This window comes from Solea senegalensis, unplaced genomic scaffold (genome assembly GCF_019176455.1).
Source record: "Solea senegalensis isolate Sse05_10M unplaced genomic scaffold, IFAPA_SoseM_1 scf7180000017757, whole genome shotgun sequence".
NCBI classification, from domain to species: Eukaryota; Metazoa; Chordata; class Actinopteri; order Pleuronectiformes; family Soleidae; genus Solea; species Solea senegalensis.
The window spans coordinates 27,501-42,960 of record NW_025322514.1 but is presented as its reverse complement, the minus strand read 5'-3'; the positions used below and the strand labels follow the sequence as shown (position 1 = coordinate 42,960).

Below are 15,460 nucleotides of genomic sequence, written 5' to 3'. Positions count from 1 at the left end.
ATATGTGACCATGAAAACATATATGTAAGTAGACCTCCATAACTAACCATATATGTGTGACCATGAAAACAAGTTAATATATGTAAGTAGACCTCCATAACTAACATATATATGTGACCATGAAAACAAGTTAATATATGTAAGTAGACCTCCATAACTAACTATATGTGACCATGTGAATGAAAACAAGTTAATATATGTAAGTACCTCCATAACTAACATATATATGTGACCATGAAAAAAGTTAATATATGTAAGTAGACCTCCATAACTAACATATATGTGACCATGAAAACAAGTTAATATATGTAGACCTCCATAACTACATATATGTGACCATGAAAACCCTCCATAACTAACATATATATGTGAAAACAAGTTAATATATGTAAGTAGACCCCACAACATATGTGCCACCAATATACATGTAGGTAGAAACAAGTTAATATATGACTAGAAATGAAAACAAGTTAATATATGTAAGTAATGTGACCATGAACAAGTAATATATGTGGTGACCATATAAGTTAATATATGTAAGTAAAAACAAGTTAATATATGTAGTAGACCTCCATAACTAACATATATGTGACCATGAAAACAAGTGTAGACCTCCATAATATGTGACCATGAAAACAAGTTAATATATGTAAGTAGACATAACTAACATATATGTGACCATGAAAACAAGTTAATATATGTAAGTAGACCTCCATAACTAACATATATGTGACCATGAAAACAAGTTAATATATAGACCTCCATAACTAACATATATGTGACCATGAAAAAAAGTTAATATATGTAAGTAGACCTCCATAACTAACATATATGTGACCATGAAAACAAGTTAATATATGTAAGTAGACCTCCATAACTAACATATATGTGACCATGAAAACAAGTTAATATATGTAAGTAGACTTCATAATAACTATATATGTGACTTGAAAAAAAGTTAATATATGTAGTAGACTTATAATTCAATATATACTGGACTATATATATGGTATGCACAATGTAGGTGTCTGACAACGTAATCTTCTCTGGTCCTTTGCCCAATGTAACCAGTGATGACATGTATAGCCGCATGTCGTCATTCAATCGCTGGCTGTCGAGGTGGTGTCCAGAAAACAACATTGGGTTTTTAGATAACTGGCAAACCTTCTGGGGGAAACCTGGTCTCATGAGGAGAGACGGCGTCCATCCCACTTTGGATGGAGCAGCTCTCTTGTCTAGCAGCTTAGGACATTTTATTAGAAACCCATGACAATCCAGAGCTGAGACCAGGACACAGAGTTGCAGTCTTTCATGCTTCTCTGTGCTTCTTTTCGAGCAGTCACCTATTAAAAACCCCATAGAGACTGTGTCTGCCCCTCGACCTACTAAAGTAAAAACTAAAGTAAATAAAGTAAATAAATCAATAACAAACAGAAGAGGAGTTAGACATTCTAACTTAATAAAGATTAATACCAACAATAAAATAGAGTCAAATAATACCACTTTCAAATGTGGACTATTAAATATAAGGTCTCTCTCCTCAAAATCTGTTTTAATAAATGATCTTATCTCTGACAATTGTATTGATTTATTCTGTGTAACTGAAACTTGGTTACATGAAGACGATTACGTCAGTCTAAATGAATCAACTCCACCCACTCATGCTAATACCCATATTCCTAGAAGCTCAGGCCGAGGAGGAGGAGTAGCAGCCATTTTTAATACTAGATTATCAATCAATCCCAAGCCCAAACCAGGATATTCATCGTTTGAAAGCCTTATTCTTAATCTATCTCATCCTCGTTGTAAATCACAGAAACCAATTATAATAGTCACAGTTTATCGTCCACCTGCACCTTATTCAGAGTTCCTATCAGAGTTCTCTGAGTTCTTATCTGAGTTGGTGCTTAAAACAGATCAAATCATAATTGTAGGGGATTTCAACATCCATGTAGATGTTGACCGTGATAGTCTTAGCTGCGCATTTAACTCGCTGTTGGAATCAATAGGTTTTATTCAACACGTTAATAAACCAACTCATTGCCTCAATCACACCCTCGATCTTGTTCTTTTTCTTCGTTCAGTGTTTCACTATGGGATATCGCCTTGGCATGACCAACCAGGGAAGCTCCAATGGCACCACATCTGTCAGTGACAGACAGGTCGAGCTGTGCCATCCTGTATTACCTCCCGGGGGTCAGCTAATTATAGATCAGTGACCCACAGACTAACACGTTGCGGCGAGTCAGCGTGGATACGGTTGACATTTGTTTGTTAACTGTGTGTTTACCGGGAGCGGAGCAAACGTGTCGCGGCGAGCTAACTCTACAGTGTCTAGTTAGCGAGGACCTTAAACTCTGGGTGCTAATGCTAATTACAGAGCAGGACTTACCGGGTGCATGGTGTCTTAGCCGACAAGCTACATCAGTCACTGACAGTAAAGCTAACGCGTTACGGCTAGCTGACTTTACGGTGCTTGGTGAGCGATCTCTGTGCGCGACTAAACGTCTCTCTCTTCACCCGCTGCCATGTCCTCGACCGCAACCCCCGCCGCCAAAGGGCCGGTTCCGAAGGTCAAAGAGGCTGCATCCCGCCTGTGTCCCACATGATGCGGCTCATCCATCCTCAGGCAGGGACCCTCATCCCATGTGTATTACGTGCATGGGTGCTAAACACGCACAGGCGTCTCTGGCTGACCCGCAGTCATGAGCACAGTGCGAGGATATGCCAGAGAAAATTTTGGAGAGGAGACTGAGAGTGGCGGTCGCTAATTCTCAGGACCCATGTCTGTCAGGAGAAACCACTGTGGCTAAAACCCCCCATATACCGCGAGCTACCACGAGCTGGGCGGATATGATGGAGGAGGAATACACAGACATGCCGCCACTCTTTGAAGAGCTCCCTGGCGTAGAGCCAGAGGAGGATGCTGAGGGCTATGCCAACTCAGACATCCTCAACTTGGATGATATGGAGGAGGACGATGCCACTTTTCCAGTGCTGACTCGCCCCTCCAGTGCATCTGAAGTCGCTCCTCCAGCTGACAGCAGCCCTTACGAGGTCTGTAAACAAGCTGCTTCTAAGCTGGGAATACAGTGGCCTGGGGTTCAGGACGCAGGTGGCACTGAGAGGGACCTTTATGATGGTAAGAGACTTCCACCAGCTCAACCACCAGCGAAACAGCTCCTTCCAGCCGTGCTGGCATGCATGAGGGAAATGAGCCATTTTTGGTCCTGTCCCTTTAAGAACAAGCTCCCCACCAAGGGATGTTCTAAACTGGAGATCCATGGGATGAAGGAACTGGGGCTGTCCGAACCCCCAGTGGTGGAGTCTTCAGTGGCTCACCACATTCACCCTGATCTGTCTCGGCCTCCTCTAACATTGCTCTGCCTAGTAAGATGGAACACGTCACATCTTCCATCTTCCAGAGGATGTATAAATATGCAGCTCAGTCAGTCTGTTCTCTGAATGCAGTTACACTGCTGTCTGCGTACCTGGGCAGGGCAATCAGCAGCCCAGGTCTGGGCCCAGGACGCCCAGAGACCGTGGGGCAAACACTCCTTTGCAGCAGTGGCAGCAGAGAACTGCCTGTCTGACGGAAAGAAGAAGCGGGCGTCCTAACAACCCCAGCTTCTCCCTCTCCCCCTCCGGTCAAGTTAAGAGTCATGGAGGGGGACAACCAGGACCCCGTCATGTATGGTTCAGGAACCCTGGCTGTTATTTGTTCTACAGGGCTCCTTGTTCAGTCTCCCATGTGGCAGGCCCACAGGGAGAAGACACAGGGGTCCCCCAAGTTAACGTGTCACCAAACACTTCTACCCTGTCCAAACCTGTTGCAAATAAAAACAGCATTTTCGCAGCCAGGCACAAAGCCAAGGGCGAAATGCTAAATAAAAAACACAAAAACAAATCAATGTCATGCACCCCCCTCACCACCCCTCCACTGGCGAGACACGATTCTCACCAAGTCGTGGGGGTGACGTCACCACAGCTCAATAGAGGACCTCTCTCTGTCAGAGCGGACAGGTGGCGCACATGCGCAGTTCACCCATGGATTCTGTCCACTGTATCTCATGGATACAGACTTCAATTTGCCATGAAACCACCCAGGTTCAATGGTGTGTTAGTTTCAGTGGCCAAGGAGGACTCTGCACGGGTTTTGGAAGACGAAATAACGTCTTTACTGAGCAAACGAACTATCAGAGCTGTCACGGCCGAGGAGTCACAACAGGGTTTCTACTCCCAGTACTTCCTCATTCCCAAGAAGGCAAGCACAGCCCTTCACCCCATCCTAGATCTCCATGTGTTAAACAAACACCTACGGAAATACACATTCAGGATGTTGACACACAAAGTGCTCTCTCGCTCTATCCGTCAGAGAGATTGGTTTGTAACGATCGATCTCTCGGACGCATATTTTCACATCGCCATTTACCCTGCACACAGAAAATCTCTCAGGTTTGCTTTCCAAGGCAAAACCTACGAGTATCAAACTGTCCCGTTCGGGCTGTCGTTAACTCCAAGGGTATTCAGCAAGTGTGTGGAGGGGGCTTTGTCTCCATTACGGAGCAAAGCAAAGGTCATGGATTCCGCTGTGGTGATAAATCATCTCAGGGACCTTGGGTTCAGTATAAACTCGACGAAAAGTCAGATAGAGCCCGTACAGTGTACAGAGTATCTGGGTCTAAAAATAAACTCCCTGTCATATTGCGTCAGGCTATCAGACGGGAGAATAAAATCTCTCACACAGTGTCTCTCCCTCTTTCAGATGGGGAGTGGTGTCGTTCCGACTATGCCTACGTCTGCTCTGCCTGATGGCATCAGTGATAGCCGTAGTGCATTTAGGTCTGTTGATGATGAGAGATTTTCAGCTGTGGGTTGCAGCTTTGCACCTGTGCCCATGCCGTCACCTCAACCACAAAGTGAAAGTGACTCAGACGTGTGTGAAGTCTCTCCGTCAGTGGAGGATCGCAGGGGCGTTCACCGCGGGGGTACCGCTGGGGACGGTGACGTCCAGGGTTACCATGACAAAGGACGCTTCCGTCAGTGTGGGGAGCAACGATGTCAGGCAGAGCAGTGAATGGCTCCTGGGGTCCAGAAATGGTCCAGATTTAGATAAATGTTTTGGAGCACTGGGCAGTGTTTCTAGCTCTGAAACATTTCCTGCAATTTCTCCGAGACCGACATGTTCTGGTGAAAACAGACAACTCCACTGTGGTAGCCTATTTCAACCGTCAGGGAGGCACTCGCTAACTATGGTTACACAAGTTGGCTCGGGAGATTATACTGTGGAGCAGCACCAGGCTCCTATCACTCAGGGCAATACATGTGCCGGGAGTTCTGAACAGAGGGGCAGACTTGATGTCTCGTGGGAATCCTCTGTACGGAGAATGGGCTCTGCACCCGCAGGTTGTGCACCAGAAGTGATACAGCCGAGCCGCCGTAGATCTCTTCGTCTCGCGGGAAAACCCCTGCTGTCCGCTGTTTTTCTCCCTGTCGGACATCACTGCACCTCTCGGTGTAGATGCTCTGGCTCACCCGTGGCGAAACGTGCTGCTCTAAGCATTCCCTTCTGTCAGTCTGATTTCCAGCAGAATCTGTCTCTCATACTGGTGGTGCCAACATGGCCGTCCAAACACTGGGTGGCAGAAATAGTTCAGATGTTGGCGGGCGACCCCTGGCCTCTGCCCATACACAGAGACCTCCTGTCCCAGGCACATGGGGAGATTTACCACACTCACCCAGACCGCGTGGCACTCTGGGCCTGGCCCGTGAGAGGTTTAATTTGGACGCAGCAGGACTGCCTCCGCAGGTTATAGACACCATTCAGAGTGCAAGGGCTTCCTCCATCCGTGCTTTGTACGGCTGTAAATGTTGGGTTTTTGAGGAATGGTGTGAGTCTAGACTCACTGTCCCTTTTCAGTGTTCAGTTGTGGACCTGTTGTGCTTTCTGCAGGAGCTGGTGGATAAAGGAAGAGCTTTTTCCACAGTTAAAGTGTACCTCGCTGCCATCTCAGCATGTTACGTGGGTTTTGGTGATAAACCAGTGGGACAGCACCTGGTTTGTCGCTTTATGAAAGGTGCACGTCGAAAGCTCCCAGTTTCTAGCTGGTGCTAGATGCCCTTTCTCAGCATCCCTTTGAACCTTTGGAGACCGTGGGGATGAAGTTTATATCTCTGAAAACGGTTATGCTTTTGGCTTTGTCTACGGCGAAGCGTGTGAGCGACCTTGTCTATCAGCCCATCCTGTCTACAATTCGGTCCAGGACTCTCCAAGGTTTGCTTACGCCCCAATCCGGCTTTTGTGCCTAAGGTGGTGGAGTCGGCTTACAGGTGTCCCACAATAAAGTTGCTGGCTTTTCACCCGCCTCCATTCTCCTCGACAGAGGAGCAGAGGCTTAACACCTTGTGTCCAGTGAGGGCTCTGCAGACCAACATGAGTAGGACGGCAGATTTCAGGCAGGCTGACCAGCTGTTTGTTTCCTGGTCCACTACCCATAAGGGCAAGCCATTGTCTCGCCAGAGAACGAAGGGTTCTCAACGTATCCCCAGTTTTTGACAACAAAGTGAGGTGTTTCACCACACGCCCCTTCTTGCATGAGGCACGTAAAGAAACCAGTCTTGAATGATTTTGAGGGGCGGGGCGGCTGTGATGGTATGAAGGGGGCGGTGCCCCAGCACAGCTCGACCTGTCTGTCACTGACAGATGTGGTGCCATTGGAGCTTCTCTGGTTGGTCATGCCAAGGCGATATCCCATAGTGAAACACCTCACTCTGTTATCAAACAACCGGGGTTACGTTGAGTCAGGGTCGTGTGAAGTGCTAATGAGACAGCCTGATGAGACAACGCTTGTAGTCGGTGATGGTCCTGATGCCTTTCCACATGTTGCGGGTGTTGTTGTCGCGGAAGTGTTCCTCGATGCATTGCCTGTACCTGTGTTTCATCAGCTGGATGCTTCATCAGTTCTTTTCGGGCCCTGCTATAAGCCAGTTTGTCTCCTGCTCTGTAGGCTGCATCCCAGGCTTTTAGCAGGGACCGCACTGTGCCGTCCACCCATAGCTTCTGGTTGGTGATTGTTTTTGTGGGTAGAACAGCGTCAGTGAATGTAGGACATCCCTTTTGAACACCTCCCAGTTTTCTGTTCAAAGCAGTCCTGTAAGGCTGCAGAGGCCTCCTCAGTCGAAACCTGGATGGTCCTGGTGGTGGGTTTGGTCCTGCAGATCAGCGGTCTGTAGGCAGGGATCAGCTCCACAGAAATATGGTCTGACATGCCAAAGTGAGGGGCTGCTGCAGCCTTGTATGCCCCTTCGATGTTACAGTACAGCTGATCCAGTGTGTTACTGTCTCTTGTTGGAAAGTTAATGTATTTGTGGAATTTTTGGAAGACAGCCTTTAGTTCCACATGGTTAAAGTCCCCAGCCACTATCACAGCCGCTTCTGGATTCACATTCATTTGGCCGCTGATGAAGCAGCACAGCTCCTCCAGTACTAGCTTAGCATTAGCTTGCGGTGGAATGTACACGGCTACAATAACAACAGAGCTGAGTTCTCTCACCAGTTTGAACAGTCTGCACTTCACTGCCAGATAATCCAGGTCGGGGGAGCAGAGTGTTGAGATGACGATCGTAGCTGTACACCAGGAGTCGTGGATGTGCAGCACCAAACCTCCGCCTTTGGACTTGTCTGAAGCTGCAGTCCTGTCGGCTCGCAACAAAGCGGTCTGCTAGCTCCACCAGCTGCGTCAGGGATGTTGCTGTCCAGCCAGGTCTCGGTGAAATCGCCACACAGCTGTCCATCCGGCGTGAGACGATCCTCGAATTTCGTCCAGTTTGTTTGCGAGTAACTTGACGAGGAGGACACTGGGCAAAGCCGGTCTGTGTGGGTTAGCTTGTAGCCTAGCACGCAGCCCGCTCCGCTTACCCCACTTTCGTTTCAATAACCTCCGTTGTCTCCTTGGCCACAGAGGGGGGATGGTGAGAGCCTCTGTGATCCGCTGCAGCTCCGGTGGAATAAAGTCCAGTTTTGGGGGTGAAAAAAGTCCACAAATCTTCCCATGGTCCCATATTTCAGCCCTTCCATATTGTATTAAGGTGGATGTGGGTGAAAACACAAACAGAAACACACGAAAAACACAAATGTCAACAAAAACAGCTGAGAGCCCTGAGTGGCTGCGTGTGCACGCGCCACCGCCATAGCACAAAGTCTTCAGAAGTCTTCTGATGTCTTTGGCTGTAGTTGGATGTATCAGCAAGGGTGAGGAGGCTGAGTACAGGGCTGTGGTGGACAACTTTGTCACATGGTGTGACCTGAACCACCTCCAGCTCAACACAACAAAAACCAAAGAGCTGGTTGTGTGAAGTCAAGAAGGGACAGAGCCGCCTCTATTGTCTGAGGAGGCTCCACTCCTTTAACATCTGCCGGACTATGCTGAGGATGTTTTATGAGTCTGTGGTTGCTAGCTTCTAAAAAAACGACCCTTGACCCAGATATTTTAGCTAATTACCGACCTATATCTAATAATCCCTTTGTCTCTAAAATCTTAGAAAAGGCAGTTGCTAATCAATGATGTGAATATCTGCGCATTAATGGCCTGTTTGAAGATTTTCAGTCAGGTTTTAGATTAAACCATAGCACAGAAACAGCACTAGTTAAAGTAATGATCTTCTCTTGGCGTCAGATAATGGTCTAGTTTCTTTACTTGTCCTGTTAGATCTTAGTGCTGCATTTGACACCATTGATCATGATATTCTACTGCAGAGATTGGAGCAGACTCTTGGTATCACAGGTGCTGCCCTCTGCTGGTTTAAATCATACTTATCTGATAGATTTCAGTTTGTTCATGTTAATGATAAAGCCTCACTACAAACACAAGTTAATTGTGGAGTTCCACAAGGCTCAGTGCTTGGGCCTATACTTTTTACCTTATATATGCTTCCTCTAGGGAACATTATTAGGAAGCACAACATACACTTTCATTGTTATGCAGATGACACACAGCTATATTTATCAATGAGGTCAGATGAAATAAATCAGGTTGTTCAACTCCAGGAATGTCTCAGAGACATTAAGTCCTGGATGACCTGTAACTTTCTACTTTTAAACTTTTATACTCGGCCCTAAACACCTCAGAGAAAAACTTTCTGATCACATTGTCACTTTAGATGACATCACCCTGGCTTCCAGTTCCACTGTGAGGAACCTTGGAGTTACTTTTGACCAGGAAATGTCATTTGATTCACACATAAAACTAATTTCCAGAACAGCCTTCTTCCATCTGCGGAACATTATGAAAATTAGAAACATTCTGTCTTTACAGGATGCTGAAAAACTAGTTCATGCTTTTGTTAATCTAGATTAGATTACTGTAACTCCTTATTATCAGGATGTTCTAACAAGTCTATTAGAACCCTTCAGTTAATTCAAAATGCTGCAGCACGAGTTCTGACAGGAACTAGAAAGAGAGACCATATAACTCCAGTGTTAGCTTCTCTACACTGGCTCCACCCACAGTTTAGAATTCAATTTAAAATCCTCCTCCTCACGTACAAAGCACTTAATGGTCAGGCCCCTTCATACCTGAAAGACCTAGTCTTACCCTATCACCCTAATAGACCACTTAGGTCACAAAACACAGGTTTACTTGTGGTTCCCAGAGTCTGTAAGAGTAGAATGGGAGGCAGAGCCTTTAGTTACCAGGCTCCTCCTCTCCTGTGGAACCAGATTCCAATGATAGTTCAGGAGGCGGAGCCTCTCTCTGTATTTAAAGTAAAACTTAACACTTTCCTTTTTGATAAAGCTTATAGTTAGAGCTGGTTCAGGGAAACCTAAACCATCTCTTAGTTCTGCTGCTATAGAACTAAACTGCTGGGGGATTTTCCTGTGGTACACGCACATTCACTCTCTCACACTCAGGATATGATTATGACTTTTTATATGTCATTAACCTTGTCTCTTTCTCTCCCTAGTTTGTGTCTTTCCTTCCTTCCCTCTCTCTCTCTCTGTATTCTCATCATGCAGGTTGCAGGATCAAGATCCAGTTTTCGAGGCTACGCTCATCATCACCATTATTATTATGTTATAATTAAAAAGTCGATATCAGTAACTGTATAAACTTGTAACCTGATACAGTTGTTGTGTATCTGCTGCTGGTCTCTCTCTCTCTTCTGTCTCTCCCTCATCTCCCTCTTGTCCTTTCTCTCCCCCCTTTCTGTCCCCCACCTCTCCACTGTCCCCCATTTTTCCTTTCACCCCAACCGGTCGAGGCAGATGACCGCACATCTCTGAGTCTGGTTCTGTCAGAGATTTCTTCTTCTGTTAAGAGGGAGTTTTTTCTCTCCACTGATGCCTAGTGTTTGCTCATTGTGTGAACTGTTGTGTTTCTCTGCTCTCTTTGATGTTGTCTATGTACAGACCTGAGATCATGTATGTTATGATTTGGCGCTATACAAATAAAATTGAATTGAATTGAATTGAATTAAATTGAATTGAATTAAATTGAATAGCTATTCTGTTTGCTGTTGTGTGCTGGGGCAGCAGGCTGAGAGTGGCAGACGCCAACAGACTCAGTTAGCTCATCAGAAAGGAAAGTGACGTTGTGGGGGTGGAGCTGGACACTTTGACAGCAGTGTCAGACAGGAGGATGCTGTCGAAGGTGCAGGCGATACTGCAGCATGGCTCTAACCCTCTCGACAACGCTCTGGTCAAACAGAGGAGCACCTCCAGCGAGAGACTAATTGTGCCTCTATGCACCACTGAGCGCCACAGGAAGTCATTCCTGCCTGTGGACATTAAACTGTACAACTCCTCCCTCTGATGATCGGACTCCTATGGTTGTCGATAAAACAAAACACACTAAACAAACTATACTCATCCTCACTTTATTGATAACTATTTATATATTGTATATATTTCCAGATTCTCTACTTTATTATTGTATTATCATTTTTTTTTATCTAATTTTATTTTATTTACTGTTTTTATATCCATGTCTTACGCCTTGTTTCCACTGCTGTATTTCATATTTCTTTGCACGGAGCATGTGGAACAAAAACCCTCCGGAGATTAATAAAGTATTCTGATTCTGATAAAAGAAAATTCAGTACTTATTTACAATCCTAAAATTACAGACGGTCATTGAAGGCAGCGCGACGTGAGACGAACCTAAACCTTTGACGAACTTCATCAGACACATGATGTAGTCGGTGGCGGCGTTGGCGAAAACCTGGATGTTGTCAGTGTTGATGAAAGCCTCGAAGACGTCGAAGACCGGGGCCTGCGACTTTCCTACGATAGGAAGGAAGGAAGGAAGGAAGGAAGCAGGTGAGGAAGGAATAAAAGAAGGTAAAAGTCAAACAGGTGTGTGGGACGTACCCATGGAGTACTCCCCCAGCAGGTAGTCCTTGGTGTCCGTCTTGCTGCCGTGGACGGTCCTCAGAGCGCTGAAGAGCGGACGCCAGCCGGACAGAATCTGAGGAGAGCACATCTCCACCAGCTCGCCGATCGACGTGATCACCTGCACACACGGGAACACCGCGTCAAGAGTCATGTGACCCAGGCGTGACATCACACCTGGTTTTCAATCATTCAGCCAGTGAAGACGCAGAGACGTCTTCATGTGTTACTATAGGCCGAACACAGAGGGACACAGAGCTAACTACTACAATACAATGTTACCTTAAAAAAAGCCTTAAAAAGTTTCCCTTTAACAACACCTGACCTGAACAGGAGTCACTTTATACTCAACCTGGTCCTGCACGTCCTCGTCGCAGAGCTCCAGCTGCATGATGTGTTCAAACGGCCTGAAGAGGGCCTCGTTGAAGTGGAAGTGTGGAAGCTCCGCCCAGCTGGACAACACCTCCGTCAGCACGTCGTGGATGAAGGAAACGGCCTTCTGCGACACGTGGCGCTCTTTGTGACATGCCGCCTGAACAAACACAAACAGTTCTCACAGGGAGCGCTAACCTCTTCTGCCTTTGTCATCATTTATGAGAAAGTGGAAGCTGAAGAAGCACAAGTGGTTTGAAGCACAGGCTGCAGTTTCTTACCTCCACCAGGTGTGGCGCCACCACGCTCCACGCCCTCATCATGTGGAGCAAAGGTCGGTTCTTGTTCCTCACGATCCGCAGCATGGCCTCGCCCAAACGGAAGAGGTGGAGGGCACTGCGGCGCTCCGACGTCGACTTAGCTTCACCTACAGACCGTGAAAGAGATGTCTGCTGCAACACTGACTGTGAGCGCCCCCTGCTGCTGACAACCAGCCTGACACACAGAGGCTCGGGCAAACACACACATAAAGACTGAAAAACAGGCGTGGGATACACGTGCGTACATGTGCGTACATGTGCGTACACGTGTGTACTCGCGCGTCACAAGTGCACCAAATAATGCAGGGTGATAAGTGTCGGGCCACGTGAGAACGAAGTGGACGCCTGTGCACATGCTCGTTTCAATGTACAAATAATTATTTAGTATCTAATTTAATATTATTAATGATTTATTTTAAATAAATTATTATTTAATTAATTATTTTTAATTCTTTTAATTATTTACGGAATAATTTCAGCTACTTCAAAATAAAAATATCCTGACAGTTCTGCTTTCTTCTCAACAATCCTGTATGAACCTGAGACTCTGTAACAGCTGATCTGTGTAGAATCACTGTCGCGTGTGCGTGTGCGTGTGCGTGTGCGTGTGCGTGTGCATGTGCATGTGCGTGTGCGTGTGTACCTGGCATGGCCAGTGAATAGTCTCCAGTCTCAGTGACTGAGTCAAACAGCTGTGACTGAGATGCTTTTCTGAGCTGCTGCAGGAAAAACACCAAACCAACCAGGTTCAGTTTAGAGGCTGCGTCTTCAAACAACCTGCAACACACACACACACACACACACACACACACACACACACAGACACACACACACACACACACACACACACACACACACCGAGACACACACTTGAAGGGACATTGCATTGATTTACATTCATTTCCTGGAGACTTACTCTAACATTCACCACAATCACTACTAGCCTAATCCTAATCCTAATCCTAACCTTAAAACATATCTTCACCATAAAATGTTAAAATGTAGTCATTTACATTATTAGGACTTGATTTTTGTCCCCACAAGGAAGACAAGTCCGTCTCTGTGTCAGCTTTATTAGTGACTGTCTCTGTCTCACCTGTCCGCCTGCGTGGACAGCGTGCACACGGCCTTGGCGGCGCCGGTGCCACTCATCAGGCTCCCGCCCCTCAGCTCCAGGACCCGCCCCCCTCCTGCCCCTCCCCCTCTGCTCTCCTTCAGCAGCTCCTGGATGGACAGAGGCTGGATGACAGGTCGGCTCAGGCCAAGCTCCGCCTCCGCGCCGAGCTCGCCACTCGGCTCCTGCCCAACGTCCACACTCTGCTGCTGCTGCGTGATGGTCGTCATGGATGATGGAGGCGGAGCCCCGTCACTGAAGTGGGAGTGTTCAAGTGAACTGATGTACTCGGTCACCCTGAGAGAGAGAGAGAGAGAGAGAGAGGGAGAGAGAGAGACAGAGGAACTTTACATAAACATAGTACAAACATCTGTGTGTGTGTGTGTGTGTGTGTGTGTGTGTGTGTGTGTGCGTGTGTGTCTGAGTGTGTGTGTGTGTCCAGGTATTACTAATGTTGTGGGGACCTAAACCTGTTTACACAGTCACATTATGGGGACTTGTCTTCCTTGTGGGGACAAAAAGCAAGTCCCCATAACGTAAATTACTACATTTTAAGGTGAAGATATGTTTTAAGGTTAGGCTGAGATTGAGATTAGGGTTAGGGTTAGGGTTAGGATTAGGCCAGTAGTAATTGTGGTTAGGGTTAGGTAAGTCTCCAGGAAATGAATGTAAGTCAATGCAATGTCCCCTCAAGTCATGAATGCCTAACGTGTGTGTGTGTGTGTGTGCGTGTGTGTGTGTGTGTGTCTGAGTGTGTGTGCGCGCATGTGTGTGTGTGTGTGTGTGTGTGCGTGTGTGTGTGTGTGTGTGTGTGTCTGAGTGTGTGTGTGCTGCATGTGTGTGTGTGTGTGTGTGTGTGTGTGTGTGTGTCTGTGTCTGAATGTGTGTGTGTGTGTGTGTGTGTGCGTGTGTGTGTGTGTGTGTGTGTGTAGTGTGTGTGTGTGACTGAGTGTGTGTGTGCTGTGTGTGTCTGTGTGTGTGCTGTGTGTGTCTGTGTCTGAATGTGTGTGTGTGTGTGCGTGTGTGTGAGTGTGTGTGTGTGTGCTGCGTGTGTGTGTGTGTGTGAGTGTGTGTGTGTGTGTCTGTGTGTGTCTGAGTGTGTGCGTGTGTGTGTCTGAGTGTGTGTGTGTGTGCGTGTCTGTGTGTGTGTGGCTGTGTGTGTGTGTGTGGCTGTGTGTGTGTGTGTGTGCATGCGTGTGTGTCTGAGTGTGTGTGTGTGTGTGTGTGTCTGAGTGTGTGTGTGTGTACCTGAACACATGTGGCCAGCAGTCATGGTTGTGACTGCCCATCTCCAGTCCTACGTTCAAGATGGCGTCCATACACAACACGTGAGCCGTGTGGAGACGGACGCCGGGAGGACGAGACATCTGCTCGAGACGCTGCTTCACTACACACACACACACACACATGCGCACACAGACAGACGGACACACACACACACACGTGTTGGACATTCATGACTTGAGGGGACATTGCATTGACTAACTACTTATTACTTATTAATTTCCTGGAGACTTAGTCTAACCTTAACCACAATTACTACTGGCCTAATCCTAATCCTAATCCTAACCTTAAAACATATCTTCACCTTAAAATGTAGTCATTACGTTGTGGGGACTTGATTTTTGTCCCCACAAGGAAGACAAGTCCCCATAATGTGACTGTGTAAACAGTTTTAGGTCCCCACAACATTAGTAATACTCACACACACACAGAGTCAACACTAACTTTAACCATAACCACAAATCAAATCTTAACCAGTTCTTTAGAAATGAGGTTCTGCCTCAGTAGGACCAGGTTTTTGGTGTCGATGAGGATGAATGGCCCGTGTTTATGACACACACACACACTCACACACAGTCTTGTACCTTGTGTGATGGCATCCCCCGTCTCTCCCGTCTCTCTCTCCTCCTTCTCCTCCTGCACACAGGAAGCTGCAGCCATCTGAGCTAAAGCTGAGGCACAGTTTGCTGCCACACCTGCGTCACACACACACACACACACACACACACACGTGCCTTCATAAACACGCTGTCTCCATGGAAACCAAGCGTCTCGTGGTTGGGTGTAAACTGACCCAGAGCACAGCTGAGGGCGGCGGCCTTCCTCAGGCCGTCTAAACTCAGACAGATGGCATCTCTCTCTCTCTGACTCTGCTCTCTGATGAAGGCCACGCCCCTGGAGCTTCCCGCCATGCGGCCGGTCAGCGGCGTGGACAGTACGTCCATCAGGTTCTTCCACACGCCGGTGAGGATGAAGCGCGAG

At 47.0% G+C, this 15,460-nt stretch overlaps 1 protein-coding gene across 2 annotated transcripts in view; it reads right to left on the bottom strand.

Annotated features, from left to right (window-relative positions):
* The window catches only part of arfgef3 (ARFGEF family member 3), a 33,417-nt gene that overhangs the window by 5,633 nt on the left and 12,324 nt on the right, over positions 1 to 15,460 (bottom strand). For both annotated transcript variants that reach the window (XM_044018904.1, XM_044018905.1), the window contains exons 19-27: positions 15,273 to 15,460; positions 15,064 to 15,174; positions 14,444 to 14,582; positions 13,178 to 13,492; positions 12,725 to 12,858; positions 12,043 to 12,188; positions 11,742 to 11,921; positions 11,369 to 11,510; positions 11,159 to 11,281 (exon numbers count right to left, since the gene is read on the bottom strand). The exon at positions 15,273 to 15,460 is cut by the window's right edge and continues 10 nt beyond it. In XM_044018904.1, the coding sequence (XP_043874839.1) occupies positions 11,159 to 11,281; positions 11,369 to 11,510; positions 11,742 to 11,921; positions 12,043 to 12,188; positions 12,725 to 12,858; positions 13,178 to 13,492; positions 14,444 to 14,582; positions 15,064 to 15,174; positions 15,273 to 15,460 (1,478 nt within the window). The remainder of the gene's footprint in view (positions 1 to 11,158; positions 11,282 to 11,368; positions 11,511 to 11,741; positions 11,922 to 12,042; positions 12,189 to 12,724; positions 12,859 to 13,177; positions 13,493 to 14,443; positions 14,583 to 15,063; positions 15,175 to 15,272) is intronic.